At 29.5% G+C, this 14439-nt stretch overlaps 1 protein-coding gene across 2 annotated transcripts in view; it reads left to right on the forward strand.

The window, feature by feature from the left end:
* Window positions 1-14331, forward strand: part of orb2 (cytoplasmic polyadenylation element-binding protein orb2) — a 117760-nt gene extending 103429 nt beyond the window's left edge. For both annotated transcript variants that reach the window (XM_089840265.1, XM_089840271.1), the window contains 5 exons: window positions 707-796; window positions 2604-2722; window positions 2806-2920; window positions 3049-3230; window positions 4253-14331. In XM_089840265.1, coding sequence (XP_089696391.1) covers window positions 707-796; window positions 2604-2722; window positions 2806-2920; window positions 3049-3230; window positions 4253-4480 — 734 coding nt within the window. In that variant the 3' untranslated portion in view covers window positions 4481-14331. The remainder of the gene's footprint in view (window positions 1-706; window positions 797-2603; window positions 2723-2805; window positions 2921-3048; window positions 3231-4252) is intronic.
* The last annotated feature ends 108 nt before the right edge of the window (window positions 14332-14439 follow it).

Consider the following 14439-nt stretch of genomic DNA (forward strand, 5'->3'; position numbering starts at 1 on the left):
GAAACTAAATTGTGCACCCCACTAAAGTATAATTTTTCAAAACCATACGAATCAAATAATGTATCTAAAACCAAATCCTGGATCCCCTAAACCAGAAATCACTATGACCGTAAACCGTCCCCTCTATTTTACGAAACCTAACCTAACCTAACCTAACCATTCAGCATAATCTCTGATGTATCACGCGCATGGTGCCGTTTCTTAAATTTTAACGGAATAAAATTCCGTGTAAAATTAAAAAAGTGCAGTAGTGCACGAAAATTATCATCTTGTTTCCCTTCACTCAAAAAAGCCCGCGAGATTTAAACTACCTTTCTTTCCTCTCTCTCCGAGCGGGATGCCCCCTCTCCCTCTTCCCCCTCTCACTAATATACCAGGCAGGCAGTTCTCTCTCTACGCGGAGCTTCGTATCGCCACCGCGTACGCTAGCGATCTCTCTCTCTCATCGTAAGCGTACGTTTCGCGGACGCGACCGGTTTCCCTCTCTCTCTCATCGTAAGCGTTCGTTTCGCGGACGCGTCCGGGACAGGGACAGGGACAGGGACAGGGACAGGGGTTTTGGTGCCGTTTCTTAAATTTTACCGTAATTAAAATTACGTGTAAAATTAAAAATACCTTCTAATCTTTTAATCGTTAAGTGAAAAGAAAAAAAAACTAGTATCTATTTTCATTTCTTTCTTCTTTTTCTGTTTTCTCTTTCGTACAGAGGAGATAACGTCTAGTTTTCGCCGGTTTGGTCCCTTAGTTGTGGATTGGCCACATAAAGCCGAAAGCAAATCTTATTTTCCTCCCAAAGGTAAGAAAATGAAGATAACTGCATGGGGGGATGAAGGGAACGAACCTAAAAGAAAAATCTCAAACCATCTTATCCGGTAATCATCTTTAGCTTTTTAGATGTCTGACGATGAGTGAAAAAGATATAAAAGCTTTAAGACTTTGTAGCTACTGCCTACTGGCTTAGAAAAGTACATTGTTCGATGTAAAACGATCTAGGACCCCTAAAATAGACACTTTTTCAAATAGTGGACCGTAGTGTCGACTGCTTGGTATTATAGGGAGTGGGCCAAGGGGTGAAAATCTCCCCTACTAAGCGTCAGACCCTCACTTAGCCTATCAGGAGGCTTCCTTCAATAGCCTTTCACTCTGTGAAGTTTGCCGCCATTTTGGTGGAAAGGGAGCTAGGAGCCATTTTAAGCCACGCCTTTCTGGCTATAGGGTTAACACGGAACATCGATTGGCTATGAGTCACCAATGACGTTAGATTGGTATTCAAAGTTGCCAGTCCACACCAAATTTGCTCCGTATTATTTGAAGCCATACTCTTTTGTTGTCCATCAGTGTTTTCTTAAGACAACAAGGGGGTCTTGAAAAAGTCTATTATATATGTCTTTACTTCCACCTGTTAGACTTCTGATTAAGTTTAAGAGCTTTTCTCTAGGCTTTCACCAACGTTTTCCCATTAAATCCCGCTGTATTTTTTCACTCTAAGAGTTTTCCACAGAATGTTATGGTCCCATGTACTATATCTTCCTAAGCGTGGATGGTACAACCCTGTATTTACTTGTATAACATTCTCAAAGTAAATTTAACTGACTAGGCCTAACGCTTTTAGTAATAGGGGCGCTTAGACGAAATGAGTTGGTTAGTTTATATAACGGACATCTAAACGCGATTTGGCTAATTATTAGTCAAGATTTAATTATCTTTTAGGAAACATTCGGCGGGGATTTGTTGAGAGACGGGAATTAATTTTTGTATAAATGAATAGATGCCAGGCGAAATTAGATGACTTTTTTTCCCGCTTAGAAGATGCTTAGAGGCGTTTTAGCTAAGGCTAATTACGCGGGAAGGTTTTCGCGCGGTTTTTCGGTTCTATAAAAGTCCCGCGTCACTTCGTATTAAGCTAAGTTTAATTTTTTTCTGTCCGGAAATCTTCTTCGGCCCTTAGGACACACACTTTCCTAATTAGGGCCACGCGTTGGTTGGTTTCCTTAGTTCTTTTCAAAGTATTTCCTCGCCTGCTTTTATTTTTGCTTGGTTCAACACCCAATCTTCCGTCCATTCCGTATTTCCTCAATCGATTTTGCTGGTCTCTCTAAGAGACTCTTTTCTAAAAGAGCGTTTTAAGCCTAAATAGGCTTAACGTTGACCAAACTTACTTACTTACGAAAAAGTACGGTTTGTTAAGCCAAAATTGGTTTGGCAAGTTTTACTCTCATAAGATATGTTCACCATAAGTTTGTCACTGGTAACTTAGAAACTGGAGTTTGTCATGAAGTGACGTAGGTAGCTCATAGATTCGAGGTAAAGCGACGCCTGGTGAGGCGCGACATGTCAAAGGCTTAGTAATGCAGACTAAATAGGACCTAGATAGAAGTCCTGCAAAATTAACACCGAGTGTAGGACTTCAATTCTCGCTTGTCGTTCTCGAACTAGCTCGAGCTGTAAGTCTCTAGCGTTACGAAGTGTCATGCTTATGGAACATATCTTATAGACTTATGCTGCTCTTGCATATTAATTCAGAATTTAGGGTTAGTTAGCTAGGAATAAATCACCCAAAGGCGAGAATGTTCGATGATGATGAAGGTTCTCTTTCATTTTAGGCTACGCGTTCCTACTTTTTCAAGACGAGTCATCCGTTCAGGCGTTAATTGACGCTTGCATTCAGGAAGATGATAAATTGTACCTGTGCGTTTCCAGTCCCACGATTAAAGATAAACCAGTAAGTCGTCTTTAATCTTAATTAACACTTGTAGTAAGCCTAATTCAATAATAACACCGAGTTCGCGATTAAATTCGTTTCAGGTTCAAATTCGACCATGGAGACTAAGTGACGCGGACTTTGTTCTGGACGCATCCATGCCCCTTGATCCCAGGAAAACTGTCTTTGTCGGTGGTGTTCCGAGACCACTTAAAGCTCGTAAGTATTGCGTTTGACCTTTTAAATGTTTCTATTCAAGTTACTTTAGGCCTTGGCTTATTTTATTTGAGAAGTGTTACTTACATATGGGGCATGGACTAATATTATTTTTGTTTCTTTTTGTGAAGTGGAATTGGCCATGATCATGGACCGATTATACGGAGGTGTTTGTTACGCGGGTATCGATACGGATCCTGAATTAAAGTATCCGAAAGGAGCCGGCAGGGTTGCCTTCTCGAATCAGCAAAGTTATATCGCAGCAATTAGTGCCAGGTTCGTTCAGCTTCAACATGGCGACATCGAGAAAAGGGTGAGTCCTGTTTCACTTATTTTTTTTTTTGTGATTCATATTTTAAAGTTCGCGATATAATACGGATTACGGAATATCTATGGGTTTTGTGTTTTGTATATTGATACGGGTTTTCGGAGAACTGTTCAGGGTTCGTTCGTTATGAACCTGGAAAACATGAATAAGTCAGGGATTTGAAAAATGTGGGGCAAAGTTTTTTTCTTAAAAAGTATGGGAAAGGTCAAGGATTTCGTTTTGGTATTTCAAACTGCGTGCTTTGAGCAATGCTAAATATGGGCCAGGGGTAATTATGAAGTGGGCTCTTAAACACCTTAAAATGGTCCAAGGGTTATTTGCAAAATTTCGTCATTGATAAGCTGGAAAAGTCGGGGATTTTCAATATAAAAATGTTTGGCCCGAATCCTGGGTTAACTTGTAATGGCTATTTAGCGAGAAAATCATAATGTTCGTAGCTCTTCCCCCAGCCCCCCTTCACTATGTTCTATTTGCTCGTACTCGTTAAGTTTCAATCAAGAAGTGATATCAAGTTTACTAGGGAGAAGGCATAAATTCGCCACATTTCTAGCTTTATCTCCAGTCCAAACGTAGGTCCGAAGTTAATCCACGCCTCTGAATTACAACCAGTATCTCATTGGTTCTTGAAAACTCACGTCAGCATGACGCGAATGAGGAAAATTACGTATTTTCCAACTGAGGAGAGGCGAAATAGCCCGGCCTCCTTTTACATCCCCCCTTGTATTTTGAAAGGGGGACGGCGTGCGAATACTTGGGCATCTTATACCTACCTTCTCCCTAGTAAACTAGATATCACTTCTTGGTTTCAACCGGCCGCGAATCTTTGTCGTTCTTATGTCACTAACAAATGTCTTGTATTTTCTATATTACTTTCTCTCAAACTCAACCAACTCTATCCAACGTGAACCACTACTTCCGCTTCTTCTTCTACTCTTCTTTATAAACTACTTCGTTTGTGGCATTTGATTTTATCGTAAACCTACACACATACACGCGCGCAATAAAAGGTGGAGGTGAAACCATACGTTTTGGATGATCAAATGTGCGACGAATGTCAGGGTGCTCGTTGCGGTGGCAAGTTCGCGCCTTTCTTTTGCGCCAACGTCACCTGTTTGCAATATTACTGCGAGCATTGCTGGGCCACTATTCATTCTCGACCCGGAAGGGAATTTCACAAGCCACTAGTCAAAGAAGGAGCCGATAGACCACGCGCTCTACCATTTCGTTGGTGTTAGATAAATATAAATTAATATATTATAATTAGTATATAAAGGATTTAAACAAAAAAAAATAGGTAAAATTTATAGTAGTTTGTAAAAGAAAACTTCGCGAAAACTGCTTCTTTCAAAGAAAAAAAGTCTATACTAAAAAATTGGGGTTTTTTGGTGATAGTATATAAATTTAAACAAAAGTCTCGACCCCACGTCTTTTGAGAAAGAAAGAAACTTCTTTAGCTTCCCCCCAAACAACGCGTACGGTTTTTTATTTTATAGTAAAATGATAAATTATAATATATTTATCTGGAGTCAATTCCCCCGCCCCCTTTTGTCTTGAACTTATTTATTGTTTGTATTTAGCGAATTCAAGACCTTATTCAAGAACTTATTTTATTGGCAGATTGACACGGTTTTTTTAAAAAGAGTTTGTTTAAAATTTGGAGATTTGTTTTTATATCTCCAAAAATTTTTTTTTAAGTTGTTATTGTTTTAATTATTTTCAATCTTTTTTATATATTTAATCTTTTTTATTATCAGGAGTTAGTTTTCCCACCTATTTCTCAGTTAAAACGTCTCCTAGGGAGTATTTTTGCGTATAAACTGTATGACCACCTCCTTAAACACCTAGCTCACACGACACTATACGACACTAGTCCATTTAACGGGGGTTTTAGTCCATCTATCGCGTTTTTGGGTGCAGATTCGGATGCGGCTTCGTTAGACCTTTAAAATGAAACCTAGAACGTGAAATTCCGATTATTTATAAGATAGTTACGACCATTTTTCATACTTATGAAAAATTGTTTCTTATTTAGTCACGTGATTGAAATTTTCAGAAAAATATTTAACTTTCTTATTTATGGTCCTATTTTAACGCGGTTGGTCTCATTTTAAAGATCTATTTGAGCTGAATTCTAATCAGTCTTCAAAATGCGTCTAGCTCTAGATTATAGTCCCATATAATTCAAAGATTTCTTTGAACTAGTCAAAAACTTGGAAACGAATCGTCATTTTTACGCACTTTATAGCGAAGAAAACCCTTATATACGATATATATATTTAAAAAAATATTTAAGTTTAAACCAATTAAATTTGGTTTGTTTAAACTAATGTAGTTTTAGTCATGTTTTTTTAGTCAGTTCGGTTTAAGACATGTAGGGTTTATCTAGTCCTTTTTAAACCAAAATAACGTAAAATTTCAAACATCTTAAAAATATCGAAACTTCATTTATTTCTCTCTGTCTCTCTCTTTGATATACAAACTTTTCTAAAATTTCAATCATTAACATTAAACCTTACACTTATCCCCCCAAAGAAATATAAAGCAATAATCTAAATAATGTACCCCAATTATTGGCTTAATAATTAACATTATTTTTAATTATTCATGGGGTCATTTTAGTCAAAATTCGAGTCACCACTTACTATATAAACCCACCCACCCAACCACCCACCAAATTATAGTTTAGTTAATAGTTTTTAAACTAAAAAACAATACAATATATTTATCCCAGCACTAATTCAATCATTTTTTGTTACTTAACCAGAGGGTAATTATTTTTAGCAACCCTTGGTTTTTTTATATAAAAAAAACAAACCTTAATTAACCAAAAAAAATATTTAAAATTGTTAGCTTTTTTAATTTTTGATACAAAAACAATTACAAAAATACTGGTGTTTTTCGACGATATTGTTTTAAAAAACAAAAAACAACTTACGTACATTTTAGTGTACACTTTTTTATAGCCTTACTATATACAAAATTCAAGTAAATTGCAGTGTTTTTGTCCCCCCCCCGCCGTATATTTCTTAAAAAACAACTGCCCTGTTTTTCGTATTTAAAATATTATTGAATCCTACCCTTCATGCAGTTTTTCCAATTTTATATTATATTATATTTCTTTTAATCTCAGTTTGTTTTTTAGTTTTCTATATATAAGAAATATATTTAATTTTAACTTAAGTTCTTTGTCAATACGCTGGTTCTTGTTTTTCTATTTTATTTGTTTTTCTCCTTAATTTAATGGCCCTTTTAATTAATTTTAATTAATATATTAGATAGTATCTTAGTCCATATAAGGGAGAATGAAAAAACAACTTAGTCTTTCATGAAATTCAAAAATGATTAACTTTTAAAATAAATCCCTCGACCAAAAAATAAATTTTTTTATCCTCTCTCTCTCTCTCCCCCTTTTTTAGATATTTAAAATTAACGCAGATTTTTTTCAATAAATTAATTATTTCAAGCCCGCGTTTATTGAAATTTTTTTCAAACACAATTTGCCATATATCTACAGAGAGTTCCTTGCCAAACCTTACCTTATGCCGTTTAAAATATTTAGGAATTAAGCCTAGTATTTATGAATTAAATTCAACAAGTAGAAGCTTCAAAAATTATATTTAAATTAAAAATGCAATATTAATATTATTTTTATTATTTTAGTCAAAAAGAAAATTACGTGCTTTTTTATTTTTTAATAAATCTAGTCAGTAATTTAATTTAATTTATTTTAGTTTAGTTTAATTAAGTTATTATATCGCATTTGGTTCTAGTCCGGTTTTTTATTTTATTAAATGTTTTAAACTTATTTTTTTTTTGAAGCTTTTGCTATTAAATTTAATTCATTTTAATTTTTTTTTAAGTTTAGTTTAGGTACAATAAAATTGATCAAACGTTGGCCAAAATATTTAAAAAAAAACACAGTCAATTTTCAAACGCTAATTACACCACATTTAAAAAAAAAATACCCCTTTTTCTAAACGTCTTTCAAACGTACTTTTTCTTAATTTCAATTAATTCTCTTCTCATCTATTATAGATAACTAATCTCAATTAGATTAATTAGATCTGGAAAACGCGCCGCGCAAATTATCGACGTACGATTAGCGTAGCTTTAGCCCTTTACTTTTAATAATAAAAATAAACGAAAACAAAAACAATATTCATAAATAATTATGGATAAAAAGAAATTTTTTGCAAAAAAAAATTAAAAATTTCTATAAATATATAAAGAGACTTAAACAAACGGGATTTTAATGTTAATTAAAATCTCTAATAAAACCCTCAAAAATACGAAAACTAAGAGACAAAAGGATGATAATTAAATTCGTCTAAACTCGTAAAAGTAAAAAAGCAAAGGCATGATTTTTAATATAGCTTAAATATTAATAAAATCGTGAAATTCTTAAATAAATAAAAATAAAAAGAAAAATAAATAAAAAAATACAGGACTTTCTTCAAATCTCTATTTCGCAGTTGTGAGTGCTCTAGAAAAACTAATCTAAAAATTGTTGTGATTGAATTCATAAAAAGGTATTAATTAGCACTCGACTTCTAAAAAAAAAATCTATCTCTAAAAACTTTCCCCCATTCTATCTCTTAAAAACAAAAAAACAAAAAACAATTACAGAAAATTTGTGTGAAATTGTGCACACTACAACATTTTCACATTAAACATAAAATCCTTTTCGTCTTTTTGCCCATTCGTATTTTGAACGAAAAATTCACTCTCTCATTAAAAAAAATAATAAATAAGCAGTTTTTTCGGGGTAATTGAAAGTAATTAAGTTCTAATTAAAAAACCCAATTAAGCAGAATAAATATTATAAAGATACGTATTAGAGCACCCCCTTAACTATGAAAAGGAAAATTTAAATTACCAAATTACTTAGGTAACGTAACGTAGCTATAGAAGTAAATAACACACAAAAAACCCCAAAAAATTTAATTTTAAAAAACTTAAAAAAAAATAAATAAATAAATAAATAAATAAAAAGGAGGAAGTTTTTAACTATTTAATATAGCAAAGTATATACCACGACTTCAAAAAAAATAATTTGGAAAGACAAAAACGTATAGACGCGTCATTATTGTAAAATATATAAACGGGCCCCAAAAAAAAATACAAAAAAAATAAAAATAACAAAATTCCCCCTTGAGGTGTAAAATTGAAAATATATACCTAACGTATTGTATATCACAACTTTAATATCGCTTTGATTTTTAGTTTTGATTTTTTTTTTCTTTTCTAAAAATTTTTGAAGTGATGAAAATATAAAAACGTAAAAAAAATACCAAAAAAAAATTAACCAAATAAAAACACACGTTTTTGTGTTTTATATTTTTAGGGGTAGGGACAATCATACAAAATTCTGTCGAAATTAATATTGTATTTTAAACAGTGAGTCATACGATTGCGAAAAAACAAACTAAATTAACAGTTCTAGTCAAATACAAAAATGTCGTGTTGTAAAAGAAACGTTTTTTCGAATGAGGTTTGAGGTGGAAAGGAAACAATTATATGAAAAACTAAACTTAAAAAATACAACCCTCTCTAGTTAAAAAACAGAACATAAATATGAAAAAAAAATGTGTGATTTAATGATACAAAATATCTAGTTTTTTGTAGAAATAAGGGACAAAATTTTTTCTATAACTTCCATAATATGGTGTCACGTTTTTCACCTAGTACACCATTTTTGTACACTCTTTCGTGCCATTTTTTTGTATTTAAGGATAAAAGACAACAAAACAAATAAACGGGGTTTAAAAAAAAACAAAATAACAAAATTACACAATAAAAATGCGGTTTCATATAGGTATAAGTGATTATTGTCTGCTGATATATGAGTACAATGATGCGTAATTAAAAAAAATACGATATAAAATAACAAAAACTAAAATACAATATAAAAGTTTAAAAATCTCACCACCCTATTGAGCATTTTATGCAATATTTTAAAAGAAACATTTTTCAAAATGTCCCGAGTTTCGCTCTTTTGTAAAAAAAATAAATTTAAATTTAGCAAAAAAAAAAAATAATAATACAAGTTTAATCTCTGGATAAATTTGAAAAAACGACAAAAACTCTTTTTCTAACTTTTTAGTATCGAAACATTTTCTTCCCAAAACATTAAAATATTTGGGAAATTATTACTGAAATATTGCAAATTGCTAAAAAGAGGATAAAAAACGTAAAATACAATTTTTAGGCGAAACAATTTAGCGTGTTCGGAAAAACCTGATGTTTTTTTGTTAAACTTGAACGTAAAAAAACTAATAACTACGGGTTTTTCAAAAAAAATTAATAATTTATTTGTATTTTTTTAAAAACGCGAGAAAAACAAAAAACAAAACAGCTTCGCCGTTTCTAATTTTAAAAAACAACAAAATGAAAATTTTTAAAATTGACTTCGTACGAAATTTTCCTAAATTTGTTCTTCCCCCGTCGTTCGTCCAAAAAATGCTTTTTAAAAAAGATTCAACTTTAAAAATTTTTAATTTCACTAAAAACAAATTGTATAGTAGACGTAAAAATTAACAAAAACGGAAATCAAACATGTTTTTTGAAAAAAATAATAATAATAATGAAAAATTGTAAAGGCTACTAAAAAAATACAAAGAAAAATTATTTTTATCGCAGTTGTAAAAAATGTATAAATTCCGGTAATTGCCACCGTAGGAAACTTTTAATTTTTAAAGATATTAATTATAATTAATTAATATAAATTAAACAATGATGAAGAGTTTAGGAGTATCCGTGTTATGATTAAATCGCAAATGATTGGTTGATATTTTTCAAAAACCTATAAATTTAGTGATAAAAATGTTTTGGGTAAAATAAATATTTCTTAAAAACAATTCAATTGCCATTTCACCGTACAAAAAAACAAAAAAGAACAAGCCGAAACATTTTTAATAGGTGAAAAAAAAATTGTCTGCCTTAGATGATATGAACGTAAAAAACAAGTTTTATAACTAAAAATAATAATAAATAACCGCAAACTTTCCAGCACATATCAGGGCAGCCCATTTTAGCTGCGTATTTGAAATTGCTCAGTATATTTTTGTACACTTTTATTTAAGTTTTTTGATATATTTCAAACTAAAAAAACAAGTTGTTTTTTATACTAAATTAATAATCCTTTTTCTAAAAAAAAACAGTGATGGTTAAAATGGTTTTTTATAACTATCCGTGGGCCTTGATGTGCCATAACAATTTTTATATGCAAAATTAACGACCTTTAACCCCATACCCCCAATTAAAAACGTTTAATATTAATAACATCGTATAGCTGCACTGTAATGTATAGCTTTTTGCCGCGGCGGCTGAGTATGTATAAAATACAACGTTAAGTTTTAATTTTCAAAAATAATTTTTAATTTATTTTTTTTTTTCGGTGCCAAATTAAACTATAACAACAATTTTAATCACTTTATTAAAAACGTGATTAAAATTATAAAATCCTGCCTTTATGCTCGTTAAAAAACATTTTTGAAGAGTAATGTTAATTAGGTTAGTTTCTAATTGTGCTGGTCATGTTTTTAAGATAAAAAAAAAGAACAATGTGTGAAAGAAAATTTTTTAATTAAATAAAACAACAACGCGCAAATTCAATAAATTATAAATTAAGCGCGCGAGTTTTTTGACCAAAAATATTGCGTTTTTAAAAATGACACGGATACTCGAAAAACTCTAAAAAAATAAAAAACAAGTCTCGAAACAATTATCCCCCCGTCAAGAAAAACAAAAAACACAAAATTGACAAAAATTTATTCCCCCAAAAGTATAAAAACTTGGTTTAAAAGTCAGAAGAATGAGAAGAAAGCGCAAATTAATGAAGAGAAATCGTAAATTAATTAACCATTAAATTCTCGGTTAATTTAAAATAAAAAATAGTTGGGTGATGATATTTTAAACTAAAATAATCTGGAGATAAATTTTTAATTGCCCAGCTTTGAATTCGCTTAACATTTTTGGCCCTGAAATGGAAAATTAATAAACCAGGGAATTAATTAATTAATCAACCAATTAATTAAGAAATAATAATAATAACAAAAAATCGGAATGAAATTTGACAAAAAGGGGGAAAAATTTTGAGCCTGTGAGAGTGAGCTTTTAAATTTTTTATTGTACTAGGAAAGCAAAGTAAAAAAAAAAGAGAAAATAACCACAAAATGAAAACAAAAAATATATATCTTTTAATAAGCCTTTGTAAGTAATGTTAAATTTTCTCAAGATTTATAATGTTTCACATTTTTGTATTTTTCTGACTGTTGTAGTAACTTTTTCTGGTGGGGATTTTTGAAAACGTGTGTGTGTGTGTGAGTGGAAAAACAAACAAACAAAGAAAATACAAATTAACACTTGGAATTAATTTATAACTTTAAAAAAACTAAATTTTAAAATATTTATTTTCTTTTCTTTCAAATATTTTAAAGCTTAAAACTATTTCTTTTATTAATCTATAAATATTAATTTTGCACCTATTTTTTATTAGTAACGATTAATTTTTCGGTGCTTAATTGGTTAGATTATATACTCTATTTCTTCACAACAAAATCTTAAATATAATGAAACCCATTTTCAATTTTTATCAAATTGATGAAAACAAAAAAAAATGAAACTTAAAAAGTTGTTGCAAAATAAATTAGTGTAAAAAATATTTATCCAAAAAGAAAAACCAAAAAAACCAAATTTTGCAACATTTAATTCATGGTTTTTTCCAAATATATTTTGCTAGTTGTAAAAAAGAAATTGAATTTGTGCTCGGTGAAAAAAAAGCGTTAAAAAATTTAAAATAATCCTTTAAAATAGGAAATTTGAAAAAAAAAATATAAATTATTAATTCAAACTCAAAAGAGGACAATTTGAAAATTTGTGAAGACGAAAAAGTGAACTTCTTCCTCATATATTTAAAATCTAATTTTAAAAAAACTACCCTAGGCTTATAAAAAAATTAAATCCTTTGCTTAAAGAAAAAAGCAAAAAAAAAGTGCAATATTTTGCGTCCCTTGAAAATTAAAAAAAATTCACTGTTGCGTTTTTAGAAAAAAAATTCGATTTTAAGGGAAAAAAACGCAAATAAAAATGTCCTCTATCTAGTTTGAAATTTAAAAAAAGAGAGAAAAGAAATTAAAATCAACCTAACAGCACATGTTAAGTTGTTACACCCAATTTTTGCTAAAATAATTAAAAATGAAATAAAAAATAATAAACAAAAAACCCTAATTTTTTACTACCCCCACCCAATTTAAATAATAACTAATGTAAAAAATGGTTGTTTCTCCCTTACAATATATTATAAATAAATAAATAATAAAACTAAACAGTTTTGTAGCATTTAAAAATAATATTTCTAAAAACCAAAAAAAAAGATAAAGCTTTTTATTAAATTATTTTGTAAAAAAAAACTAACAAAAAAATTGATTGTAAAAGTACGATACTGGTGATAACGTAAAAACTATCTCGAGAGATGTTTTTAATTGTATAATTAATTATAATTATAATTAACTTATTTGAAATTATTTTTGCGGGATTATTTTTAGGAAAAAAACAAATTAAATTAAACAAAACTTGAAAAAACCCTTCCCCCTTTTTAAATACCCCAGTATTATAGGTTAGTTTTTACATTGACACATAAAACACATTAATATACATACGTGAGAGTAAAAATGTTGAATTCTATTTTTGTGAAATGTGAGAGGAATTTTTTTAGTGTGTGGTGAAGTTTTTTATTATTATTTAATTTATATTTTTCTTCCCATGTTTTTAGTTTGGAATTTTTTTAAAAAACCAAAAAAAAAAAAACCAAAAGAATTGAGCTATTAGCTTGCCATAGGGCAAAATATTTGTATTAAAATAATAATACAATAGCCACTTAGTGATAAAAAAACCATTTTTATATGTTTTTCGTATAATTTTATATCCATTTTGTTGTGATTAATTTCAAGTTTTTCAAAATACTTTTTTTTTTAGTTTTTGCAAAATGTTACCGCGTTTTAAAAATATAACATATCGCAAAACAAAAATGCTAAGTCAATCCTAGTTAAATTTCACACACATTTGAGAGAAATTAAAAACAAAAACAGCTCATAAAAATTAAATTACTCGTTTTGCAAAATTAAAAAAAAACATCGATTTTGAAAACTTAAAAATCACACAAATAATTTTATATCATTTAAAGAAATTAGATAGATAAATATCCCTCCCTGAAAAATTAAGGGCTTGGAGCAAAAAGTCAAAAACAAAAAGAGGAAAATTGGATTAAAAAAAACAAATTTGAAAAATAATCCCGCTTAGTGAATTTATTCAAAATTTTATTTATTTTCTGGAGAAATTGAACTTAAAAAAAGTAAAAACAAATCTCTAGTAGTAAAGAAGGTATAATATTACCTTCTATTTTATAACCGTCATTTTAGCAAAAGCTGTGAATTAAAAAAAATTAATAACAAAGAAAAAATTGAAATTGGGATAAAATTGTTAATTGCGGAGGTTTTTTAATTGTTATAATACGAATAGATCCGTATTATTACTATTATAATTATTATTCCAGAGTTATCGACTTTTAATATAGTAAAAAAACAAATTAAAAATAACAAAGTTTTAATTTAAAAAAATGAAATACAAAAAAATAAAATAAATATCGGAAAAAATGTGAAAGAGGATAAAAAAGACTACCAATATTTAATTTTCAATCCCATATTATTTTTTTGTTTGATAAAGAAAAAAAAACAAATGTGAGTGAGTGTTGTTTTTTAATTTTATTTAAAAAAAAATAAATTATTTAGTATAAGAAAAAAAACAAGGTGAAACCGCGCGCGTCTATTTCAATGTTTTTTTAAGTAGACCGTTTTTTCATACGCGGCTTTGTAAAAGTATATAAAAAACAAACAAATTTTTTTAGTCGTCGTTGTAAAAAAAAATACGAAAAAAAATACCAAAAAAAGCTAAACGACTAAAAATGGATAAACTTTTGTGCAATTTGTAACTTTGGTAATGTACAAAAAAAAGGTAAAAAAAATCGGGTTCTTTGAATCGTTCTGTACCGGTAAATTATTGTAGTTTAATAAAAGCACACCGAAACTTGCGTCTTTTGCTTTAATTATTAAATTTTTATCAATTTAATTTTGAACAGGTGTCAAGTGGAACAAGAAAACGGTAAAATTCAAATATGTTATTAATTTTACAATTGTTT

Source organism: Phalangium opilio, unplaced genomic scaffold, assembly GCF_054372755.1.
Source record: "Phalangium opilio isolate 3A_F unplaced genomic scaffold, DU_Popi_V2 ptg000003l_1, whole genome shotgun sequence".
NCBI classification, from domain to species: Eukaryota; Metazoa; Arthropoda; class Arachnida; order Opiliones; family Phalangiidae; genus Phalangium; species Phalangium opilio.